Source organism: Protomyctophum parallelum (assembly GCF_964188405.1).
Source record: "Protomyctophum parallelum genome assembly, chromosome: 20".
Lineage (NCBI taxonomy): Eukaryota > Metazoa > Chordata > Actinopteri > Myctophiformes > Myctophidae > Protomyctophum > Protomyctophum parallelum.
The window spans coordinates 28115381-28142546 of NC_139718.1; the positions used below are offsets into that span (position 1 = coordinate 28115381).

Below are 27166 nucleotides of genomic sequence, written 5' to 3' on the forward strand. Positions count from 1 at the left end.
AAAGCACCCTCTGCTAAGCAACCCCCCAATACAACACACACTACACACACAGGCCACCGGTGGAATGCAGCGCCTGGTATTCTCTCAAGAGCACTCGCATGCTCTGGGCTGCGGCAGAGAGAAATATGATCAGGCCCCTGTCTAAACATGCGTTTCACCATGGGTGTGTTTTCTGCCACACTGACAGCGGAAATACTTAAAATTGGAAATGTCCTGCCTTTGGTTGAGTTTGCATAGTTTACACTGTCGAAAAATAAAGGGAAGCTATGCACACTAAAAATCTGTGCACAATCAATTTATTTGCAAGCTTTCGGACGATACTGACCTTCAGGCATCTAGTCAGGTCAGTATCAACCGAAAGCTTGTAAATAAATTGTGCACAGATTTGAGTGTGCAGAGCTTCCCTTTATTTTTTCATTATCCTTTTGTGTCTCCAGCACCTCACTTAAGTTTTTTCAGCAGATGAGCAGCCTTTTTTTTCCAGCAGCTTGTAAAACGGCTGGTTAAAGAATGACCAAGAAATGTACGCGACCAGTCACGACCTAGTCGACTCCAGGGTTGCCAACTGCCAAGTCTGCTTACTTCCAGCAAAACTTTTCCCCCACAGTTGCTTGCCTCGTTTTTGGAGGTTGGTTAGCTTATTTCTGTCACGACAGTTGCCAACACTGGCAACAACCCAGAACATCCTATCGTCTGCACGGCATGGCTAGTCGAGCAGTCGGGGGAGGGAGAGTTGCACCACTCAGTTCACACGGGTGTTATTTTTTTATCTACAATGGTATATGTCTCCACAGTGAGGCTGGAAAATGGCCTACTAGCCTGGTAGGCAGGAAAATGGCAACCAGAATAACCCGTTCTGAGTGAAACTCCTCCCTATGCACTGGCCCTATACCCAGGCCCGTGCCATGGAATTCATAGTAGCCAATTTGAATGGAATCTGATCAAACTGACAGATACTGATAGTCTGATACAGAACAATATATTGCTTTCAGGTGGAAACCTTGTATAACCAAAACCATTCCTTCACTAAATATATAATACAAAATAAATAAAATGGTAAAAATAGCCTATCTACAAGCTATATTCATATCTCGACACGTTGGGAGCTTGTAGATCTTATATTTTTTACTGTGGACCACCACCACTGCAAATAAAAAGCTGCTGGTAATAATATGACTGTCATAATTAATTTTCTTCTTTTTTAATGGCTAATTAACTGCCATTTTTTCCAGCCTTGGATTATAGCTGACATTTTGGGGGACATAATTTATTGTCGGTATTATTGGAACAAATGCAGAATCCGATACGGCAAAACAAAATGCTATTATTAACAAAGTGACATACTCATTCTCTAGTATTTTGATTCAGATTGGCTGTGTAGAGCAACTACATTTCGACAATCCGGCACACCTGTTTTTCCCTGTGGGTTTGACATAGTGATTGATCTTCTTGTGTCACACCTTGCCTCTTATTTGCGTCTTATAAAGACCTTGTTATAAATTATGTCAGACTGCTCTCCACAATCCTCTTGTCTAAAAGGTTGTCTGAGGTTGTCAAAGCTATGCTGCCTGCTCTGCTAGTTTCACACATTTGTGAAATATAGTCTCATGTTTTGTCTCAATTTGAACTTTTTTTTACCACTTGGGTTCAGTCTAGCTATGTAGGGAAATGTAACCTTAGAGGGAGATAACTAAGTTCACCCTTTACCCATAATATCAAGCACACTGAAGTTATTTTAATAATAATAATAATAATAATTCACTGAGTTTGTGGAACATAATTATGCACTAGCGGTATAACGCGACAGCAAAGATACCAACTATGCCTATGCCACCTGCAATATATTAGTCTAAACTAAAGCAAATGCAATTGTCTGTCTATTTGTACACAATGCTGCTTGCTTGAGTGTGCACTTTCAGTTGGCTGAACTATTCCAAACTTAGCGTGGGAGTCTGTTTATCTATCTGAGTCACCATCACATTCTCAACGTTGAAAGGTGGACAGGTGGTATTATGGTTTATAGGTGAATTAGCTGTTGGCCTGTCTGTTTGCTCTCACGCCTTGTTGGACTTACGGTCTTGAGCTGAAATTTAGGGAATTTTAAGAAAATCTGACACTAACAAGGCTTCTGGGAGCTTGTAGATTTTTCTCTAACCTGGAGTGTTGCGGGTTGTCTGATCCGGCAGTCTTTTTCTCCTCACCTTGTAGATGTGCAATTCATGCTGAATATTTGCCCCAGAATAAGGATGATCGGGTTAAACCCTCTCGAACGGTAACCTAAACCCTAACCAATTCTCATTGATTAATTGCAGTAAACATCTTTAATGTTAATAATATAAAGCAAATGTTTGTCATGTAGAATGTCTATTGATTTGTCAGCTTTTCCATAAACTCCATAACCCACCAGGGAGGTTGCAAACTCACTAGTGAGTACTGACAAATTCACGATGACACATGCATACATAAAAGCTTCACAAATGGTTAGTGGATTGGATCATTGCACTTTCCCACAGTAATAAGGAAAGAAAAACAACACATATTGATAATTTTATTTATTTATACATTTTATTAATTTTACACTGTGTTAGGGAACTCTGTAGTGTCTGGAAGATCCATACGCAGCCACAACAGCTTGGTATGGTATGGGGCAGTATCTCTCACAGGCAAGACAGAACTTGAAGTTGTCATCATTGGCAATCTCAATGCAGTTAGATATCGGGAGATTAAATTCTGGAGCCAATGGCGATCCCATATATTCAGAATCTGGGACCTAACACCATCTTCCAGGATGACAACACTCGCCCCCACAGAGCCAGGGACCGTACCCAAGTTCCCTCAGCCCTATGTTCCCTCATTCCATAATAGACAGGGGGGGGGGGGGGGTGGGCTGTAAGGCATCAATTATACTGTAATGCTACCCATAGTTCACCCTGCAGCAACAGAACACATTGCAGTTACCAAGTTACAGCAATGACACTACAGACTACCAAAGGTCTGCCATGTGGGTAGCTGTGGGACCGATATAATTATAAGAAATTAATATGACGAGACGAGAAAAAAGGACGCGACGAGAAATAAAAGACGAGATGAGAGAAAAAGACGAGACGAAACGAGACAAGAAACATAAGACGAGAAAAAAGATGAGACGAGACGAGCTGTTTTTTGGGGGAAATAATGCTGTCTGTATTACTCTTATTACACTATTACACTAATATACTTATTACACTATTACATTTATTACACTTGCACTTATTGGATTGAGGGAACATAGGGCTGAGGGAACATAGGCATGACCCCAGAGCGGGGATCATCACAGAGTAGCCTACAGTACCTCCAGAAATTGGGAGTGGAGAGGATGGAATGGCCTGCCGTGAGTCCAGACCCCAACCCATTTGAACACTTGTGGGATCAGCTTGGGCGTGCTGTACGTGCTAGAGTGACCAACAGAACCACGTTGGATGACTTGCAACAAAACCTGTTTGAGGAATGGGAAGCCATCCCACAGCAAAATGTGGCTAGGTTGGTGACCAGCATGGTGCTAAGCTGTTGCAGCTGCTTTTGGATCTTTCACCCGCTACTGAGTTCCCTAACACAGAGTGTAAAATTAATAAAGTGTAAAAATGGCCAATATGTGTTTTTCTTCCCCTTATTACCGTGGAAGAGTGCAATCATCCAATCCACTAAGCAACTCAAAGCAAGGGTTGAATTTGAATACCAACCACTTGCCATTTTGGCACATGTTTTGGAGGCGCTATCCATTCCACAAGTTTAGCTATGTTGCTCATTCCACGAATGCCTGATCCTTACAATCTATACCTCGTTATAAAGGTGACAAATTAAAATTATATAAAATACAATAACAATTGGTATTATTAAAGTGGAGAAATAATGGACCAAAATTAAGTTTCAGAACTTTTGTTGCTGAGTTTTGTTTGACCATAATTATGCTCCTTGTGAACATGAGGAACCTGGTTTGAATCTGAACTCTATCTTGTCTCACACATCTCTCCAGCCCTTGGTTCCTCGTTCTCTAAACTGGCATATCAGAAATAAAGCATTAAAATGCGAAAGGAAATCTTAGTCTTTTTTTTAAATTTTAATTATTGACCTTTACACAGAGTTAATTTTACAAGCTGGATTTGACTATGTAGGCCAGTGCTGTAACTGATGTCCCAACAGTTTGTCTTGTTAGCTACATAATGTGTAATTAGCTTTGGGGTTAGCATGAGAAGTAGTCTCTCAAGACAGACTGTTGACTCACGTCAACTTTCGAGGAACAACAGGGGTCGCTGTTTTGCCGCTATTTGCCGATGGGATTCTCAGGCATGAGAAGTAACAAGCAAAACAATTTCTATACTGTATTGTCCTCTAGTAAAAGTATTCCAAACTTTTCTCAAAATGGCTATTCTTCTACATTTCAGGCTCGAAATATACAAACGGGAGAGCTTGCTGCAGTGAAGATCATAAAGTTGGAGCCAGGTAAGTGTGATTTCATAAAACAATTATTGTCTCCACCAGGCCGAAGGCATGGGGAGAGAGTATGTTTTGCACTCTTGTTAGTGTGTCCGTCCGTGTGTCCGTCCATCTGTCTGTAAACAGCTAATCTCCGGCACCGTTAGTTAACCCGGTCGATGCCACATTTTGCACACACACTCCCTGGATGCCAACGATGAACCAAAATTTCCACAATGGCCTGTTATCGCTCCAGGAGGCCGACTTTTGATAAACACATTTTATGATATTACTCCTCCAGATTCTGTCCAAAAATCCTGCACATCGTTACACACTATCTCTATAGTAATGTGTTCAAGATGGATCTGTCCGATATTTCATATTCCAACCTAATTGGCTAACATTGGCTTTCAAAGTTTGCAGGATTGGCCCTTTTGAAACAAAAAGCCTCAAATCATGAACGCAGCGTGCAATTTACATGAAATCTTTCACATACTTTCCTACTAGACTGAGGAATATATCTCACCCTTTTCACATTGGCCTGTTATAGCGCCACCAACAGGTGGACTTTTGCAAAACACATTTTTGGAACAAAATGCCTCAAATCATCCAATTGCCATCAATGGTGTAAGAACTAAATCTGTCCATTTAATGGCCCTTTTCACATTGGCCTATTATAGCGCTACCAGGAGGCCACAACCTGACCTTAGCCTGGTGGAGAGTAGACCTGTGCCTTGAGGGGCACTTTTTCTAGTTTTATCTCTGAGATGCTGATTTTGGATGGCTGTCGTGTTGTGGCAGGGTTAGGGTCTTAGGGTTATCCCTTAAACCGTTTTAGAAAGTCCAGGTGTTGAAAAATATTGGGAATGCACAAATGAGGAATACAACTTGGAGAAATGTTTTTATACAGCAACGATACCAATCAGCCATACAGTGCAGTTAGAATCTGACATGTCTTATAGAAACACTAACCACAATATGGGATCGAGTCAAGACATAACTTAAACCATTATGAAATAATATTAAAGAATTATATATGTATATATATATATATATATATATGTATATATATATGTATGGCATGCGCACACATGTTCTAAAACTGGATTTAGTCAGATTAAGAGCCTCAGTCTATTATGAGGGGGGAGGAGAACATTGTATGACTGTGCTCTCCTTGCAGTCTGGACTGATGACCCAGTGACAGCACAGCGTTGGTGTGATCCAGATTAGTGGGATTATCAGAGGGCTTTGTACCACTGACATGCAGAAAAGCCTGGCTGATTATCGGTCATTGGAGTAAACGATTCCCCTCCGTGTTTTCTCTTTCATTCACTGACCCCCATAATCACAACTCATCAGCTCAAAACACTTGGAAGAAGTGTATAGAATCTATGCAATTTGCTTTGGCACATGGAGCACTGTCAACCCCAAATTATCTATTATAACATTAGAGAACTTGTACCCAACACATGGCAAGAAACCCAAAGCCACAACAGCTACGTCGCAATTGCAACACACACAACACCATCTTACACACTACACCCACACACACTCACACGGCAGTGACGTCACACACTTGCCTTCGCAGTGTTCGGGACCTATCTCCTCCTATCGCGCCGAACGCCAAAACTCGACACCACCCGCCAAACACTGGCACTGGCACTGCCACCAAAAATGTCTCCCGTCCACACTCACGCCGCCAATGCATTTGTTTACTACAAACATTATCGACCGAAGCACCCACACCCCCGGAACACTGTTGCCCTTTCACCACGCTAAATTCGCCAGGTCTATGCAAGTGAGCACAAATTACATGTGAGAAAATTCATTCACAAGTCCACAAATGCCATTCAAATGCCATTCAACACACACTACGACTCGCTTACAATTCGCGAACCTGGCAACACTGCCCTGTCTTCTAATAGGCCCAAACTAGCTCTCAGAATCTGATTTGCTACATCGCTATTGCAACACCCACAACACCATCTTACACACTACACCCACACACACACGGCAGTGACGTCACACACTTACCTTCGCAGTGTTCGGGACCTATCTCCTCCTATCGCGCCGAACGCCAAAACTCGACACCACCCGCCAAACACTGGCACTGCCACCAAAAATGCCTCCCGTCCACACTCACACCGCCAATGCATTTGTTTACTACAAACATTATCGCCCGAAGCACCCACACCCCCGGAACACTGTTGCCCTTTCACCACGCTAAATTCGCCAGGTCTATGCAAGTGAGCACAAATTACATGTGAGAAAATTCATTCACAAGCCCACATTCAAATGCCATTCAACACACACTACGACTCGCTTACAATTCGCGAACCTGGCAACACTGCCCTGTCTTCTAATAGGCCCACACTAGCTCTCAGAATCTGATTTTGATCTCCCGCAGGAGAAGAGAAACGAGGAAGGAGAGGAATTCTCACGATTTTGCTTATTCCTTCTAAATCTCTGTATATTAAATATCGCTCTCTCTCAGCGAATCTCTTAGTTACATCAACATTGTTCTTTCACACTTTTTGGTTTGTCCCAAACTATTACAATACACCGTTTGAATTCGCCATTTCGCCTGCCAGCCATACTGCCGAGTACATTTCATTACGCACGCCACGCACGCACACACACACACAGGAATAGCCGTGCAGCCTATACACGGCGGCAGCGAGACAGGACGTTATAATCTTGAGTTTCATTAAATAACTGTCTTTCTCCGCACGCGCACGTGTGCACACAACATTATTCAAGTGAAATGCGTAACGCCAATATTGGGCTAATATAGGCTACCAATACAGGACGTTATAATCTTCACTTTCATTAAATAACTCTGTCTTTCTCCGAAATAACTCTGTCTTTCTCCGCACGCGCACGTGCGCACACAACATTATTCAAGTGAAATGCATAACGCCAATATTGGCCTAATATAGGCTACCAATATGTGGGTAGCCTACAGGGATTTACCCACGGAATGAATATATATATATATTCATCTATACCAGGGCTGCCCACACTTCTTTTTACTTCAGAGCTACTTTCAAAACGACCAGTCATATACCCACCAAATAAAACTATCATCCCATGGCAGAAAATAGTTACAAAATGTAATTGAGGCTACATACAGTGGTGTCCCCTTCGTCTGTACCAGGCTGACTTCTATAGGTTTTGAAAGGTACCTTTCTTTTTTTTTTCTTTATTTACCCAGGGAAGTAGCTGAGCACAGGTGCTCATTTTCAGCAACGCCCTGCACATCGAAACACACACACACACACACACACACACACACACACACACACACACACACACACACACAAAATGTCATGTCAAAGGTACCTCTGGAAGCCACACCTCTGATGGGTCGGGTTTAGTCTTAAGGGGTGTGTTTTTTTCACCCACTGTGTAATACAATGAATGGACGGTAGGTGGCAGTAGTACAGAGGCCAGAGAAACTATAAGACAAACGCACATGGAATGGGAAATAGAGGGGGGGAAATGGAAATGGTAGGGTTTTTATTTTTGGTATTTGACTTTGCTACTGATGATTGTATGCAACAACTATTGCATTGTGTGTTTGAGCTGACAGGCCCTTTTTTATGTCAATCAATCAAGTCATCTCAGGTCATCTCAAGCGGCAGATGCAAAAATAGTTTTTTATATTAAAATTATATATATTTTTAGGGCCATGTCATGTGCTCTACCTGCAAAGCCTTTGTGATCTATAACTTTTGGGCACCGCTTAACGTCAGATCAGGGGTTTTGTCGGCCAGCGCCAAAAATGCTCCCCGACAGCATAATCGGAGCAAATACCGGGCAGTGTGTATGAGCCATAACGTGTTGACTACACTACACTACACTAATAAGGACACATAATAATAACTAATAACCCATCCGTTACTACATGTGGAGTCAACTCCCGCAATTTCCTTCTTCCCATAGTGCGCGGCAACGTAACTCTGGGATGAGAATTCTAGTCAATTAACATGGGAATACAAAATACCCGCTGGCTGGTAAAGTCAAAACTGTCTGCCAAGTGTTACCCCCCCTCTCAGCGAACACACACACGCACACACACACGCACACGCACACGCGCACACACACACACACACACACACACACACACACACACACACACACACACACACACACACACACACACACACACACACACACACACACTCACTGTTAATGGGGGTGGGGAGATGCACATTTTAGTTGTATAGCTTGTCTAAAGCTGGCTTTAACACTAGTCATCATACCCTCTGAGATCCAAAGAACGCTAAAATGGGAAGATTCAGCACATCTGTGTGCTGAATGGTAGAGCTGATCTTAAGTGTTGTGGTCTCAAGATCTGATCTAAGGCATAGATAGACAATATTCCACAACAGGATCAACATGGCGAATATCATTTTCTGTGTTACACAGAAACCCAGCAATTTAAATGATCTCTCTGATGTCTTTCCAGACATGGGGCATTCATTCACTATAAAACACTAGGTCATTTGTCTTATGTATTGTACTAATAGAGATTTCTTGAACCTTCCCTGTAATAATAACTGAATTGTGTGATCCACACACAGAAAATCAGGCATGTTATGCCTGATTTATACTTGGTTCACAATGCATGTGAGCTTGTAGGTTTGCTATGTTTGGTGAGCTACACCATCGTGCAATAGAGTATAAACTAGAAAAAGTGCCCTTCTAGGCACAGGTCTCCACCAGGAGGATAGGAGAGTGTGTGATGTTTGGCAAAAATGTTTAGGAGTAATTTAAACATGTTTGTTTGGGTGTGTGTGTGTGTGACGTTTACATTGCCACAGCAAAAGTGGAACAAAACAATGAAAATTAGAGGTAAAAACACTTTTCGGCCAGTTATAGCACCACCTTGAGGCTGAGTTGAAATTGTTCATGTGGCATTTCTTCCTCGGCCTAGTGGGAATGTGCGTGCACAATTTCACGGAAATCACGCGATGTGTTCATGATTTGCAGCATTTTGTTTGAAACTGAGCACTCCTGTGAACTTTGGAAGCCAATCTTAACCAATCAGGATGGAGTCTGAGAAATCTGAAAGACCCGTTTCGTTGAATGGCTCTAGAGAGACTGTGTACCAATTTGCGACAAAATCTGTAGGTGTACTGTGCAAAAACTTGTTTTGCACAAAGCGGCCTCCTGGTGGTGCTATAACAGGCCGTTCTGGAATTTTTGGGGCAGAGGTTCATCGTTGGCATCCAGGGAGTGTGTGTGCAAAATTTGGCATCGACCGGGTTAACGGTGCCGGAGATTAGCTGCTCACGGACACACACACACACACGGACGGACACACGGACGGACGGACGGACGGACGGAGTGCAAAACATACTCTCCCCCCATGCCTTCGGCCTGGTGGAGACAATTAAGCAATAGACAAGTTTCATGCCAGTTTATTTAGATATCTGATCAATTGGGAATTTTGGCCTAAAGCAGTGGTTTTCAACCAGTGGTCCAGGAACCACCAGTGGTCATTGAGGGGATTCCAGGTGGTCCCCAGCTAAATGGAGAGTTGGTCAACAAATGGACCCTTATAGATCTTTACCTCTTGAGTGTAAAATTAAACCAAATGGACCTTGGCGGTCCATTTGGTTTAATTTTACGCCCTCAAGAGTAAAACTATTGTTAAACATCTGCATTACTTAATTTACAAGAAGTCTACACAATTAGAGAATGTAGAAGAATTGTTATTTTGATCAATGTTTGCCTGTTATCTCTCCTGAACATCAATACAGCATGGTATTGGACAAAATCTTATCCAACGACAACAAAATATTCTTTAGTTTTTCGTCTGAGAGGTCTGTGGTTCAAATACAGAATAACTAATGGTCCTTGATGTGAAAAGGGTTGAAAACCACTGGCCTAAAGGATGGTGCAGACGAAAGGCCTTAGGGTCACCATCACTAGGGTTGCAACGGTAGCCGGTGTTAAATGGGGTGTGTGCTGTGTGGGTATACACCGACTACATTACGATACTTGCAAGTTGTACCCAAGACTCACGAGACAGACTGTCGACTCCCTCAGTTTTCAAATGCTTTCACCATAGTGTCTGTGCAACAGAAGTGCTGAAAATGTGAAGAAACTACAGCGGATGTCCACCTCCCAACTACTTCCATTTCACCTTTGTAGTTGTGTAATTTGTCGTATTACTCAAAGCCTCGAATATATATATATCCTCCTAGGGACTTGAACTTGAAGCTATTCTTTTAATAATAACATTAATAATAATATTTTTGTGTAAATGTGAATCGGATGACAACTTACGTTCATGGCTTCAGGAGGCGTAATTACAGAGCATTCCCAAGATTGTGGAATAGTTGTCTGTCTGGCTTGAAGTTGAGAAACGTATACTTGCACACAGATAACTAACAGACATTGTCACCATTAGCATGGCTGAAATGGATATGGTGGTCATAGATACAGCTACCTAATTCAATATATACATTCCATGATGTAACTGGTGTAAATGCAGTCACCACTCAAGAGACCTCCTTGTCATTCTGGCTATAATAAGAGGTTCAGTTTATGGCTAGGTTTTACCTGGAACGCCAGTTATTTAACTGCCTTGCCAGGTAGAAAACCAGCAGCACCAGGTGTCCCTGAGGGGGACTAATCGCCCTATGTTGCACACTGCCTTACCCCTTATTCCTAAACATTTGGCATTTTTCATTTGGCATTTTGTACTGTTAAAAAAACCCCCAAAAAGAACAAGGTTTAAGGTCACGTGCAAGATAAGGACCTAAGTTTGTACTACACTCGCATCATGTAGGGCGGCGGTGGCTCAGGGGTAGAGTGCCTGGATGGTAACCGTAAGGTTGCCAGTTCGAACCCGGGCTCCCCCAGAGTTACTATCGAAGTGTCCTTGAGCAAGACACTGAACCCCTAATTGCTCCCGATGTGCTAGTTGGTGCCTTGCATGGTTTCCGCTGCCATCGGTGTATGAATGTGTGTGTGAATGGGTGAATGTAATGCACAATCTCTGTAAAGCGCCTTGGATAAAGGCGCTATATAAATGCACCATTTACCATTTACCATTTAGCAAAATGTAAGTGAACAAAAACAGACCCATTCTCAAGACCCAGCCTTAAGCATACTGTTTTAACAGGACTCTTGTTGCTCATTTAAATGATCCTTGCAGGTAAACGGCGTTGTCCCAACCATGGGATCAAACAGGTTGGACCAGGATCAGTGACACTGGTATGAAGGCAGGTCAGAGAAGAGAGATAGGGAGTGGTTCAGCCCTCAGGCTGCAGTGGCTCTTGGGCACAGAATAGGCCCTTCTGACAAGTTTTATTTGTTTATCCATGGGAAAAACAAATAAAACATGTCTTCACTTAGTGATATAATCACTGAAAGGAAGATGAATAATCAGGACCTTTGAGAGATTTCTACGGCCAAATGTATACGGTACAGTATTTAATTTGACATGAAAATGTTTGAGAAGAGAACCACTGCTCTAGACTAGAGCCATCCACCTAGCGCATGCAGTAGAACTGAATCCTGTGAGAGGCCTTCCGCTACTCTGACTCAAAACATTTAAATGATAAAGGGAACAGTATTAACCAATGCTTTTCTTTTTTTAATGTCAAGCTTCTGTGCAATTATTCTGATACTTTTTAACTGTCAACCTCAACAAAACATATTTTTTGTAACATTGTTTATTTACGTTAGGAAATTACCTAAGTCCAGACCATTCCATCTTATTTCAACTTGCATAAGTTTAAGTGATTTATGATAAATAAAATTGGTTCCATTGCTGCAATGGGTTAAATTGCTGCAGTGCCTCCACCACAATGAATTCAAATTACACACCTTGCATTTAATTAGAACACAGCTTGGTATTCAAAGAGCAAAGGGAAGTTGTTCTGAGTCTTAGAGGAAGTGGTTTTGCTTTGAGGCCTCGTTTCAAAACTTGTTGGGACCCTGCCATATTTTTCAGCTTGTTTCTAAAACTGTGACTGAAATTGTCCTCCCAATTATTTTGTGGCTATTCATTGCATTTGCTGCATGACAGTGATGCAGTGAAAATGATGTATTGAACATCAGTATCTCTCAAAATGAAGAGGTTAAACTGTTAAACACAGTAATTACACATGCAATAATATGTAATTATCACCAAATTGAGTACCCCACAAGTGTAATTTACTAATTTGCAATGGCCTTGTAATGGTTTGGAATTGTGATTTTATGTGTCACACAGAGCATGTGAACGGAGCGGAGCGGCCGAGAAATCCGCTCTTCGCTCTGGACGGCTTTAATTCCGCTCTCATTCGCTCATGTTGATTCCCCCCCCCACGCCGCTCCACGCTCGCTCAGCGCTCAACTTCATTTACGCATCGAGCGCTCCACGCTCCGTGCTCGCTCCGAGCTCCACTCAGATATGCCCGCTCCGCAGAAAGAAATGACGGGGGAAAAAATTAAATAAAATGCTGTTTCCCTGAAATTGGCTAATTAAACCTGAAGGCCTTCGTTTCAGACCGCATGTTGCAGCAACCATGCAGTCTTTTTTGGAGCATGATGTAAATTAGCTTGATTTCGTTATTTAAAATATCATAGAATAATTAAAACAGACCCAGTTCAAATGTATCAACCGAAGTATGGCATTTGTTTTAATGTACCACTGCGAGCACCATGCCGCAAGTTTGTAGGCTACCCATCGTCATGTGTCCAAATCCAAAAGAACAGATATGTAAACTGTCGACACGCAATGTCTGTCTATTCTCATGGACAGTCCGTCAAGCAGATTACGGGTATGGGCTTGAGAGCAGGCTCGGCGCCAGGATGAAAGACTGAGGGGGCAATTGAGATTTTGAGGGGGCACAAAAGGCAAAGAGGTTGATTTAAGGGCGCAAATATCCCCTTTGCCCCCCCGTGGTGCCGGGCCTGCTTGAAAGGCAATGATTGATGTAAACTGCTAGCCAAGCTTGCACAGTGCCGTGCCGTGTGCACTGAGCGGCTCGGAGCGGCTTGGAGCGGAGGACAGTTCTCGCTCCGGAAGTCAATCTGACCCATTTAAAAACCCACTCCGCGCTCGCGTCAAAATCCCCTCGCTCCGCTCCCGCTCCGCTCCGCTCACATGCTCTGGTGTCACATTGTCGCACACTAAAAGTAGTTTTCTGTCAAAGTTATTAGATCCTTATCTTGAATGCATCAAATCATCTCGTATTATATTTGTAGATAATTAGTGTTTGTTTCAAATAGGTAATATATTATTCTTGGGCCCCCAGCTTTCATTTAAAAATTTCACACAGTTCTACAGCGTTAAGTTGGTTAACTTAAAGTAAACAAATGCTACACATTGTTAGCCGGTGACTGCATCTGATAGCTAAGTTGGGTTGATATTTGTGGAAGCGCACTGGGTTGTTGTTTACTGGTCAGCCTGCATTGCGTGTCTTGGCATTCCACCCAGACTTTTATTCAGACCTCACGTGAGAGATCCGAACTCTCTCCCAGACAGGCTGAGAGCAGGGCTGCTTCACAGCAATTGTCTCACTGTGTTTGTACGTATGCATGTGTTTTCAAAACAAGAGCCACTGTAACCCTCAAACTATTTCCATCCCTCATCTTTTTCCCTCAGCGACTTCAGTTCCAGGAAGGGAAAGGTCTACTCACAGCTCTGTACCCGGGTGTCACCTACTTGTATATAAGTGCTTAATTAGGCTTCAGCATTGAGCTCCCTGGCACAGAGCTCGTGCACTGATGCTCAGGGCAAGGAACTAGGTTTCTCTGTCTGAAGGACACAGTAAACCTTTTAATCTGGCTATCTATTATGGATATATGAGAATATCCAAAATTTTAGAAACCAGTGATTTATGTTGCCTACTGTTCCTTTAAAGTTTAAAGGAACAGTTTAGGATAGCTTATTTTGGATCTTCACTCCCATCATTGTGGTCATTATTGCTGTTGGTAGCAAATTAATCCAACCGCAGCAAATGTTTACCAGAATCCCCCCCCCCCCCCAAGGCAATATATCCTGTTGTTTTTCTGTCAGAAGAGCTTGATGTCGACCCCCCACCCCCACCCACACACACAATTTTAAGAGACGGCAGCCTCTGATAGATTATAACTTAACGTGTTGATGTGTTCCAGCTCCTCGTATGACTGCAGAATTGGGAGCAGCTGGCCTGATGCATATTTTTGTCTTCTAACTTCCTACCGATAGGATGTGTTAAAGCACTGTGTTTGACTGGAAAGCATGCCTGGATAATAGCCTAGAGAACGTAAACTTTTAATGTAGGAGTTGTTCCTTTTATTGTCGTTGGCAAGATGTTTATTGTCACACAGATGCACATGTACATTGTGAAAAACCTAGGTTGGGTAACTTGGGTTCTAAAGTTGTATCCCACTTTCTTTACAAATACATAATAATGAAATACTGAGCCCTATTATAGTCAGAAGGAAGTATTCGAATGCTATGGTCCTGTGGTTTTGAGTTTGGCAAAACTGAAGGGAAAGCGTTCTCTTAGTGAAAGTGTTCTCTTAAACCCAAACTTGCAGGCCTAGCACAGCCTTTGTAACTAACAAAGTACCTTCTCTATAGTGACATTTCCAACTAGATAGGGAACATATATCCACAAATTAATGATTGCTTTAAATTGTGTGTTTATTCATTATGGAAAAATTGTTGCTACCTGAAATGGGGTCCTTGCGTGTGCAGGTTTAGAAAGTCTGGAAAAGTGTGAAATTATGAATTACTATTTCCCAGACATGGGAAAATATGGAAACTTGGGTGCAATTCTTGAAAACATTTTATTGGTCATAGTAATACACGTAACACACATTAAAAGGTGACACGATGAATGAGTGCATGATACATTGCAGCAGTGCAGACTAGCCAATACAAATTTGGGACTACAGCCATTTAACCCATTCTGACCTGAGATCAGATTCATACGAGGTTTCCGCCGGACACACACTGTGTCTGATGAACCCATTCTGACCTGAGATCAGATTCTAAAAATGTCAGTCGTTCTTCGATTTTTCAAAAATAGCAGACCTACAAGCTCGTATCGCGCCACTCGGTGGCGCGATATGAGCTTGTAGATCTGCTATTTTTCAATAGCTAAAGCACGACATGATGCCAACACCAAAATGGGTGCCCGCCCAGAATGGGTTAGGAGTAGTGCTGTATGTGATTTACAATTGTCATCTCTACTGCTACTGCTTTCATCAATTTCTGGCAATCTTGACATTATTTGTAATAACTGCCTGCTTTTGCAGCCACCTTTCAATCTGAGCAAAATGTCCAATTCAAGAAAAGGGTTGCACTGTACAACTATTGCATTTAGTGTATTTATGCAATGGTTAAATTGTTTGAGTCGGACTCGGCACCCATGCTTGTTAATGATAGAAAAAAAAAGTTTGAAAATGGGTTGTTTTGTATTCAATCTTATGGCTCAAACACCCCAGATATAAAACCTGGATTGCTCCAGGCCTGACTCCCAGTGAAGCACTAGTGTTTTGCAAAATATGATCCCAAGAAACTGACATTGCCAGCAAGGGAGCTGCAGCATTGTTCAGTCATCTACAGGGCAAAACACCTGCAGGTGTGTCTCCCTGCCAGTGGTATGAGATCACCGCCGGTTATCAAAACGTCAAACTCCCAACAGAAATACACACTTGTCTTATAAGAAATCATCATCTGTTTTGAAAAAGTATGGAATTTTGTATTTGCGGAAAGGGCAAGCACCCTGTGAAATGGATCAATCAATATTTCAGAAAACACAGATTATGTAACTATTTTGTAAGCAAAGAGAGATGATTCATGACCTAAATTTGCTTTCAACTGAAGGTTGGAATCATGGAAAGCAATCTTTTTGCAAGAATGTAATCTTCTTCATATAAGGCTTTTACAAGAAAACCTCTCATTACTGTCATATATTTAAATTAACATTAGTGCTGATGCTGTCTGTCTGTCTGTCTCTCACTCTGTCTTTCCAGGGGATGACTTTTCCATCATACAGCAGGAAATCTTCATGGTGAAGGAATGCATGCACCAAAACATTGTGGCCTACTTTGGGAGCTACCTGTGGTAAGAGCCAGCACTGAATACCACCAACCCTTTGTCTGTCATTTGATATTTCCACATCACAAATTTTATTTTGTTTGCACAGTGATAACGGTAATAGAACAGTTAATGTAAAAAAAGAAAATCATGTGCAACTACTGTATACATTTATTGTTATAGTTACTGTACTGTACTGTGCTCTGCTCTATATTGTAGTGTACTCTGCTCTGTACTGTACTTAGAAAAAAAGAAAAACGTTAGTTCTTTTGGATAAAAATCTTTGGGAAATAGCAGAGTTACCGTGTGGGTCCCCGGAACATGCAGACCCTCAGGAACGTGCCCAGGGGGCAGGCCCGGTTCCGGCAAGCCTTCCGGCGTCCGAAATGGACACTGAGAAATGACAGTTACCGTGTTGCAGCTTACCGTGCTCGGACACAGGGACACTTATAGGGACACAACACATACGGACACACATAGCTGCATAATGGAGCGGAGGTACCGCTCAAAAAGTGTCCTGGTCACCGCAAACACAAATAACTAAACAAAGAAATTAAGAAAACAATATTAATTATTACTACTACTAATAATAATAATAATGATATGATTTCATCCCACGGGAGAAATTCTGTTTCAGCTTCACCCAGCTGAGTGCTTCTCAAAGGTGTGCAGGGGTTATGTGTCTTGCTCAGGGACACCTCGACACATTGTCAGGGCCGGCAGGGATTTGAACCTAGGACCTTTAGCCTCACAGGCGCCGGCGGGCTATAGTCTCTACCCATTTAGCTATGGCAGCCCAACCTCCTTTCATTGCCAAGATTGTAAGATACTAGAAGCTTGTACACCTGTGGCATGCTCACATCTAACACCACGTGTCCGTGTTTTCTGAGTGAGACACACACACACACACACACACAGCATAAATTTTGAACCAAGGCAGACGGCGATGTGTCTTTGGCCATTGACCTTGTTGTGCTGCCCTTGCTGGGCAGGTTGTGACTGAGAAGATGTGTGTCTGTGGTGTTGTTTCACCGCAGTTGTAGGAAAGCCCTGATGCAGAGGTAAAGGCAGTGATGTATTACGGCCACAAACTACAGGCGTGAATGGCACTTCCGCATACTTTATGTCACAGTGTATGACTTGGCCTCCTGAACCCGTACACAAAGTTGTGCGCTCCATGGGCACAAATAATGGGCGAGGAATTCTCTCAAATGTAATAGATATTGCCTGCCTAACTGACATGACTTGAGTTGCTCACACCAGTGAGTTAGTGTGCCCACGCATGTGAAAGTATGACCACAGTCAAAGTAGTTCTAGACAGACTGGTGCTGCTGACTAGGTTGGCGAAGCCTGTTGGTACCAGGATTCAGCACTCAGGTTTTAGTAGTGGTTTCTCTTGACTGGAACCTGGAGAGGAAGTAGGGTCGGTACGCCCACCCTTCCCCAATGACTTCCAGCAGGTTTAACTGGAATACGAGTCTCTGATCTGCTTTATACGGCCATTAGTCGTCTTATCGCAGCAGCAGGTCCTGTACAGTCTACTGAATACACAAGACATAAAATGCTACTTAAATCATGGTGGTTATAGCACAAACCAAACCGCCATGCAGCAGTGAAAAAAACACAACCAAAAGAGGCAAAAGAAAATCCTTTTACGTGGGGAATTTCCCGAGATGCTTGCAGACTTGTTTCCTGACTATTTTGTATTAAATTGCTTGCACGTGTAGCTAAAAGGTGACAAGCAGGCATACTGTAGATCTCATTCAATATCTTACTAAAGCCATTTGAATGTGATCAAGGGAATGGTAATTATTTCATTTAAGTCATGTAGTAAATCAAGAAACCTGTCTGTAGATGCTATAAATATCATTTCCCACATATGTTGTTACTAATGAAACTACTTCGCTGTATAACCGTAAATAATCTGTTTGGCACAATGACATAACTGTCTCACCTTTTGTTCTTCTGTCAGTCGAGAGAAGCTGTGGATATGCATGGAGTATTGTGGTGGAGGATCCCTGCAGGATATCTATCATGGTGAGATATTACAGAACTTATTTCATCATTATTATGCAGTTTCACCATTTAGTATTACATCCACTGTTAAATACCTCACTTATGTTACTGCACTGCTGCCAAGTCTACAGGACAAAAAAATCTGAGAAAGTGTATTTTGTGTGTGTTACAGTTACTGGGCCGCTGTCAGAGCTTCAGATTGCCTATGTGTGCAGAGAGACCATACAGGTAATTCCACCTATGTTATTCTTGGAAACATACCAAAGCTGAATTTAAGTTGATCTGTAACGTGCCAATAATTTCCTCATCAGGGCTTGGGATATCTACACACTAAGGGCAAGATGCACCGTGACATCAAGGTACTACACCTTTCAAGTTGTATTTTATTATTTATTCAATGTGTATTTATCCCCGGTTCATTTTGATGAGAAAAAAATAACCTCTCACAAGGGAGACCAGGCCAAGACCGCAGCAGAACATTCAGTTCCTGACAGAACAATAAAATACATTTCATGAGTAATAGATGGTTTGAGAGAGCAAGAGATAAAGAGAAATAACTTTTCGGGGCTGGAGGAACAGTAAGCTCAGTCGTTGCACATATAATCAATGTCACCATAAATATCTGTTGGCCCATCATAAAACCAGCCGAGACGCCTGTGTTTTGGCTTGTGCAGCGTGACCGAAAAGGTGTGAACTGAAGTGACTGGAAAGGGGTCAAGGGGGGACAAGATTGCATGGGTACATGTGACCATTGCCGTCACCAGGCAGTTTAGATGCTGGAGCAGAATGTCAGATGGCGTTTGCCTGGTGCTGTTCACACAGCCCCATGTCTCTGTCTCTGGTGTTATCGCAGTAGGTCAGGGCTGGGCCTATTATCTCTGCTCAGCTCTACGCAGAGAGCTCTTCCTGTTTCCTCTGCTCTCACTGCAGGATGCCAGCAGAGTGTCAGTCAGAGCCAAAATAAACACTCAGTAAGTCCTATGCTCACTTAGGGCAGTGATACACTGGGGAAAGTTTTTTTTTGGGCAACTGTGATAATTAAGATCACCTCAACGATGTGTTGCCCATCTTCATGGCCTCTAATGTTAGTTCATTACTGGGAATGTAGGAAGTGTCGTTGACACTGTTGACCGGCAAATATTTGAAAAAGACAAATGTGTCGTTGGACAGTGTCTTGTCCTAGATGCACTTCATTTATTATCTTAAAATGTAATTGGTGTGTGGACCAAGCTGTTTCATGGAAATGGGAACCCTTTTTTTGTTATCAAGTTTTTATTTTATTTTTTGTTAAAAAAAAAGAAATAATAACCTTTAACCTAAAATGAACCTTTAAAAGAAATCTACAATCCATTGATTTTATGTCGACAAAAACAATGTCCGAAGTCGAACTACAATACAGATGGCCACACATCTAATGCCTGATCCGGTGCACCGGCTGCTTCAAATAACTGTCATTTTCAACCAGTCAGTGTCCTACCTGACACGGAGTAGTGAGACCACCTCTAACCACTGCAGATATACTAGCTATCATAACTGCAGTCTGGAACCTTTTATGCCCTATCTGGTATTTCCTATCTGGTATTTCAAGAGGTGCACGCAAATTTCAACGGGTGCAGGATCCAAAAAAGTAACTAAGAAAGGAAAGCTCCCAATTTTTTTTATTGACAACAGAGCGGAAAACAATACAACCTGGTATTTGAACCAGGTCTCCCGTGTGAGAGACCTATCATCTACCGCTAAGACGAGGCTTTTCTATTTATTTTAAATAACGTTTTATTCATTAAAATAAGTTAATGGATTGTATCTTTTATGTAAACAAATTTGAAGCCATTCGGTTGTATACTATGAGCAAAACGTAATTAAAAGATATTGATGTATTTGAGCTCAAACAAGAGGTTGTTTTAGAGCTCGAATACCTCAAGATGTTCTACTTTTCATACCACACTTTTCTTTCTTGAATGAAACAGCCATGAGTCTGCATTATTTGTCAACATTCTCAAAGTGCAATACCATGGGTGATTTACACCACATGCTTCACAGTAATGCCTCTGAATACCACCAAGAATATATTATATTCCTTCATTCTAACAGGGAGCCAACATTCTTCTGACAGACAACGGAGATGTGAAGTTAGGTAAGCTGCTGGACACCATATGAGTTCTGAGGACTTGAACCCTCTCAACACTTCCAGCTATGTGTTTGTGTATTGCATAACCTGAAAAGATCTGTCACCGTTTATCGCAGCTGACTTTGGAGTCGCCGCCAAAATAACTGCCACCATTGCCAAAAGGAAGTCCTTCATTGGAACACCCTATTGGTGAGTCTCTCAATCTAATAAGTGACTCCATCCACTGTGAAAGGTTGCATTTGTTCAGAAACTGTTGCTTTATCTTTCAAGGACTGATATAGGACAAACTATGATATGATCACTTCATCATCAAGACATACAATACGTACATACAACAGCAACAACACCAAAATCAATAATATAAATATTTACAGGGATACAGATTAGGTGGGCACTAGGGCTATTTTGTCCAAAATGTTTCATGAAAATAATAGAAAAATTATCCACTTTACCCCATTTTTTATTATCGTGAGAAAAATGGCATCCATTCTCGCAATGTAACTTTTCAGGAATAGAAAGTTTCTATTCAATTGGACTCCCCATCGATAATGTCATGGTGAAGTGGTCCTTTAAGTAATGTATATATGATTTAATGTTATGATGCAACTTTTTGTATATCTCCCAAAATAAATGGATATACAGGTTTAGTAGCAATTGTAGAAATATTAATTGTAGAATGTTCTAATGTATACTTGTACCTGTATAATATCTTTACATTTTGGAAAAAATAGCCAATTTAACACTGAGCCTGAGGTGCTCACCTATATCCTGTTACCATTGAGGGAGGGAGGGAGGGAGGGAGAGAGGGAGAGAGCTCCAGTACATAAACTTCTGTTCCAAATGGAGAATATTAACATATTCAAACATTTGCCAAAACAAATTTGTTTGTGCTCCGACTCAACGATGATGAGGACAAAAATAATGTACGATATAAACGTTGCATGGCGGCAAGATCAAAGACTTTTGTAACATTTTCAGTGGAACTGGATGGAGGTGCCTGTCACCACCCGTCTGCTCTCCGCCCTGTTTGTCTGACATAAGATGGAGCCGTCTTTCATCGTTAAAAAATAAATAACAATAATTTACACTTCAACAGCGGCAGTTATATTTTTTGTAGTGGCGGTGCACCACTGCCCAATGCATATTGGGGAGACACTGCATAGCCAGTATGGATGGTGGGTGGAAATCCCTGGGTATGGACTAGTAAAGACATAAAAGGCTGATCACAGAGCACAGTCCGAAAATAGCTTGAAAAAGTGGCACAATGTGATAGCAAACCGATAATACTCTGACTGGTCACACCCACCAGCTGAGCATACCACTGCTCAAACTGTTGTATTCATTTCTCTGTACTGGGGACTGGACCAGCAACGTTAGGAATGCTGGCCAACCTCCCTACAAATCCTCACTGCTGAAATGTTGTGCACCCCCTAGGATGGCTCCAGAGGTGGCAGCAGTGGAGAAGAACGGGGGCTATAACCAGCTGTGTGACATCTGGGCCGTTGGTATCACCTCCATAGAACTGGCAGAGCTGCAGCCCCCTATGTTCGATCTCCACCCTATGAGGTACAGTTCAGCTTCCTCAGACATGTTCAACCAGCACTTCCTTTGCAGATTCCTTGGTTGACTTCCTGCTTTTGTGTTCCCCCAGAGTTCCATCATCAGCCCTTTGATAACTTTGGTAGCCCTCCTGTTTTAATCGAAAGTATGCTATATTTAGCTTGAAAGATTATTTTGTTTGCAACGTTTATTTATAATGAAATGTTTTCAGGGCATTGTTTCTCATGTCAAAGAGCAGCTTTCAGCCTCCCAAGCTAAAAGACAAGACCAAGTGGTGAGTATCTCTGTTCAAATGAATATCAAATTGAAAACTACTTGGTGTGCACACAAATGCCAGAGTAGATGTTAAAATGATCACAGAAGTGCTTTAAAGGGAAATACCACTTTAAGGATGACTGCCTCACTGTGAATCTTCCTCCAGGTCCACAGCCTTCCAGAACTTTGTGAAAGTGTCTCTAACGAAGAATCCAAAGAAGAGGCCCACTGCAGAAAAGCTTCTATCAGTAATTCATCTAATTTCTATGTCATTGATAATCAGAAGAATCACGTTAAATGAAGTGAATCATACATCAAGTATATCATAGCACATTATTCATAATAATAAGTATTCATTAAAATGAAGAAAGGTACAGTATTACACTTCCAGGTCAGAGGTCATTCAACTATATAATGTGTGTGCTAATATTTTGTACCTTATACAGTCTGTTAATATTTACAGTTTTATATTAATAATTAAATGCCAAAGACTTGGCTGTTATTACACAACATTTTCTTGATTATTATGACTATTCTCTCTAGCTATGTTTACATTATGCACAAGTAGTTTGCATTCATGTGAGAGGTGCTTTTTCTCATTTCATTTGGGAGATGAGCTGTACCCAAGATGTTTTTACAAATTCTTTTGAGTTTATTCTTTTTATATATATATATATCAGCAACAAAAATAAATTGTTTTTGTATTACTTTCACTGTGCTATATTTATCGCTGTTTTACATAAGTTAGGACAAATTTGGACCTTTCTTTATGTCTTGCAGCATGTGTTTGTAGGTCAGACAGGGCTGACCAGAAGACTAGCTGTCGACCTCCTGGACAAGATGAACAACCCAGACAACCACCAACACTTCAGTGAGGTGGATGATGATGACCTGGAGGTAATGTTGACACATAGGAAAGTGTACCTGTTCTTTTGAAAATTAAGGAGGACTTATTTAATTGAAATGACGTTTAAGGAGGACTTGTTTAATTGAATTGACGTTTATAGTATTAACTGCTGTGGGCCACCTCAGTGGCTACCAAGACAGGGCTGTGTGTCAAATTAATCACAAACGTTATACCTGACTTCAGTGGATAATCACCCTTTTCTGTGCATTTTCCTTAACAAAGCCACAAAGTGCAAAATTTGAGTTTCTAGTTTCTTTCAAATATTAAACGGAAAGTGTTGCACTGCTTACTTGGTTATCATGTGAACGTCACTAAAGCCTGCTCCAGAAATCTTATTAGACTACCCACAAAAATGAGCAATACGTCCGACAGTGTTAAATGCTAATTCTTGCATAGGAGCCATTTTGCAGCAGCTTGTCAATAAAAAAATGAAGACATTTGAGCTGGGTTCAGTGTCTTGCCCCAGTGTGTTCTCATGTTCTTCTGCAAGTATTTGCTCCCCCTACTTCTCTTCCCGCTTGTCTTGATTCTCTCTGTGCATTATTATTCCAACTGGCATCAGCATCACATGTATGGGGCAGCCAAAGAGGTGGTACCAGCGCCTTTTAAAAGACCATTGTTGCTGTTCTACCCCCATGATACAAGACAAGCAGTCGCACTGTCTTGGCCATGATGAATGAATGAAAAAGGAAAAACCTCAAGGCTATTTACTGCTGGCAGTGGAGCTTGTTCGTTTATACACACAGCATCAGCAGTGCATAATAATGTGACTGTGCAAGTGTGCATCCATGTTTTTTAGAACTAGCTCTGGGTTACCATATTTATTTTAGTTCCTTCAGGGTTTCTTGCTTCTTGCAGATTTTGCACTGAGGCAGATGTGTAATAACTGTGCCAAATGACACTAAGGAATGCAGGTTAGAGTACCTTTACTGAATGTGGAAAAAGTGCTCTACCCTTATATGCACTTATTAGAGTGCAATATCTCTATATTAAGTCTAATCCTCCATCATTGCTCTGATGGGTTATAATTCAGTTTACATTTTAAAATATCTAATGGAAGAATTTGAGTCTTGTATAGTAGGAGTCTACTGTATATAATTGGAGTCATATACGTGTATAATTATATTATATTTGTTCGCATTTTCAGTACCCAAATTCCTCACCTTTAGAAATTCACATGAATCTAGAATTCTAGATCCTCTTGAGAGCTATCCTTATTCTGATAAAAAGAGAGTCTCTGAAACAATTAATTCAAATGTTTAATAACAGGATTCAACAGTTACAAAATCTGTGTGATTAACAAAAAATCTGAGCATAGACTTTGACCCAGTCTGCACTTGTGATATCAAGTGATGCCCTGTTATGCATGATTCAAAATGTATAATCCTTTAATCTCTCTTGCACTGAAATGCACCGATGATTTAAGGACTGAGATGCCTGTTATTTAGCAAAGGACCAAGATTAAGACTTGAAACCTTAGGAGATAGAACACATTCCTTTTCATGATTATCTCTCCCATAGAAATCTTCAGTATGCCCACGGTCATGCAATTTCTGCAAATATTTGGAAATGAGAAAAACAATTTCTAGTCCTGGAAAAGGTTTGGAATTTATCAAGCGTCCTGGAATTCATCAAAGGTCCTGGGAAAAATATTTGGATATGCATTGTTTTTAGCTATTGATAAAAAACTTTTTCCAAAACATGTACGTATAACATTACACGAAATATGTAACTGAAGTCGTTTTTCACCGAACGGGCTGCATGATTGCAGCCTAATGTATACCAGTATGTGACAAAAATAACAGATCTACAAGCTCACAATGTGCTGCAGCGTGATCCTATGGTATAGCAAAACATTTGGTTCTATTGAATCATACCATTCTAAATTCTCTGCTTTATTTAGGCATTGCACATAGGAGTAAGAGACTCATTATTGCACTGAATGATTGTTATATACCGGTAGGTCTGGAAATTGGGTTAAATATTCTGGAAAAGGTTTAGAAACGTTTTGGAAATTCATTGTTAAATGTGTGGGAATCCTGTATGCCAGAATATCTTGCCTTTACTACGGTAATACATTTTAGTGCTAACTTATTTCTGAATAAAACGAGGATCTTATGAGTCGTAGCTTGTTAAAGGGCTTTAATTACAGGGCTCAACAGCCAAAACCATCAAAAACTGCTCTTCACCTGGTAGGCACTTATATAAAATGTGCTGGATCTTGATAGATTATATGAAAACAAATCTTTGAATTTCTCTTCTCCAGCCTCTTTCTGCTGTCAGACACACCATCCGATCCACCAACAAGGACAGGGCCGAGCGGACTCGCTCAGAGATAAACTGTAAGTGAATAAACTCAAATCTTCCGCTTTCGCAATCAACATGCAAAAAAACCAACTCACTGCCTCCAGCATCAATGATGTCCCGCCCACCCAGGCCTTACTGGCCCTGTAACATCAATGGTGTCCCGCCCACCCAGGCCTTACTGGCCCTCTAAGATTTATGCCAAACACCAGGTTGGTCGCCGTGTAAATCAGTTGAAAGATTGGTTTTCACAGAGAAGTCGGATGGCTTGTCTGTGGGTCATCGTGATAATCCACCAGTGCTGGCTTGGCACTGCTCCAGTGTGTGAGGTAGCCTGTATTAAAAATAGCCCCCAGGGATTCACTGAAGAGAAAGTGGCTCTATAGTGGTGCCATCGTGCAACACATTATGTCACCATTTTGGGTCTTTGCGGAAGACACACAAGCGGTCTAATTGTTATGTACTGTATATGTGATGATGGGTGGAGTTGTGTTTAAGCAGCAGTTAGTTGTTGCAGCTTCTTGTTCTTGTAAAATTGTCTTACGTTAAGAATGTTCAATACATTCATTTGAATAGTAGATCATACATTGATTTAGGTTCTTTTGTGTTTGACTGTGCTGTGCTCAGTAGTTCTAGAGGTAGATCTGTGTTGTGTTGTGGTCTGTGCCTGTTGGTACCTTGTGGTAGGTAGACCCTTCATTGTGTGTGTCAGTGGAATGTGTATAATAGTTTGGAATTGGGCTAGTGTTTTTCTTACTCTGTATGTCATGATCATGTGTGACTTTAACCCCCTTGTACAAAGCCAACAATGGGACAGACCCAGGAAGACCATGCTCAACCCCTAGCTTCACTGAGGGATGCAGGGTTGACCCAGGTCAGTGACAGTGTAGTAAAGACATCGTGTGTGTGTGTGTGTGTGTGTGTGTGTGTGTGTGTGTGTGTGTGTGTGTGTGTGTGTGTGTGTGTGTGTGTGTGTGTGTGTGTGTGTGTGTAACTCCAAACTCACACAGAGAACACCCTTATAAATAGTAGGGTAACATGTTTGTGGATAACAGATTTTGTTTTATAATACACTACCTTGATGTTACTAAAGTTAGTGCATGGGGAAGGTAGGTACCTACTCCAGCTGTTGGCTAAATTAGACTTTGTTACAATGCGTGGTTTCCTGCAGGCTGAAGTTGAATAAGGTTTTACTTGACTTAACGTTGAGATTGTGGGCAACATGTGACGCTGTCATACTTGATGTACAGTAAGTGAAATTGAGAATGTCTCAGCTTCCCTTTATGGAAAGGCCTTACTTGTATACTCTTAGTTTCACAGAGTCCGATTGTGATTGTGAATCAGTTGGTCAAGTCATTGGTGCACTTCCACATTTTCAGCATACCTCAAGCAACAACAAGCTTGCTTGTGAAATAATTCAGTGTGTTGTAATTCCTAAGCACCATGTTCCCTTGTTAATGAAACGGAGCGAAAAGCTGATTAAATGAGAACTTTTGCACTGGCAGGT

At 41.5% G+C, this 27166-nt stretch overlaps 1 protein-coding gene across 8 annotated transcripts in view; it reads left to right on the top strand.

Moving 5' to 3' along the window:
• Nucleotides 1-27166, top strand: part of map4k5 (mitogen-activated protein kinase kinase kinase kinase 5) — a 48483-nt gene that overhangs the window by 1683 nt on the left and 19634 nt on the right. For 4 of the 8 annotated variants that reach the window (XM_083792367.1, XM_083792368.1, XM_083792369.1 and 1 more), the window contains exons 3-15: nucleotides 4422-4479; nucleotides 16426-16516; nucleotides 18462-18526; nucleotides 18678-18733; nucleotides 18817-18864; nucleotides 20597-20639; nucleotides 20750-20822; nucleotides 22068-22199; nucleotides 22405-22467; nucleotides 22615-22696; nucleotides 23229-23345; nucleotides 25622-25697; nucleotides 26462-26533. In XM_083792367.1, coding sequence (XP_083648493.1) covers nucleotides 4422-4479; nucleotides 16426-16516; nucleotides 18462-18526; nucleotides 18678-18733; nucleotides 18817-18864; nucleotides 20597-20639; nucleotides 20750-20822; nucleotides 22068-22199; nucleotides 22405-22467; nucleotides 22615-22696; nucleotides 23229-23345; nucleotides 25622-25697; nucleotides 26462-26533 — 976 coding nt within the window. The remainder of the gene's footprint in view (nucleotides 1-4421; nucleotides 4480-16425; nucleotides 16517-18461; nucleotides 18527-18677; nucleotides 18734-18816; nucleotides 18865-20596; nucleotides 20640-20749; nucleotides 20823-22067; nucleotides 22200-22404; nucleotides 22468-22614; nucleotides 22697-23228; nucleotides 23346-25621; nucleotides 25698-26461; nucleotides 26534-27166) is intronic. The other 4 variants (XM_083792371.1, XM_083792374.1, XM_083792372.1 and 1 more) reach the window with 1 other exon arrangement.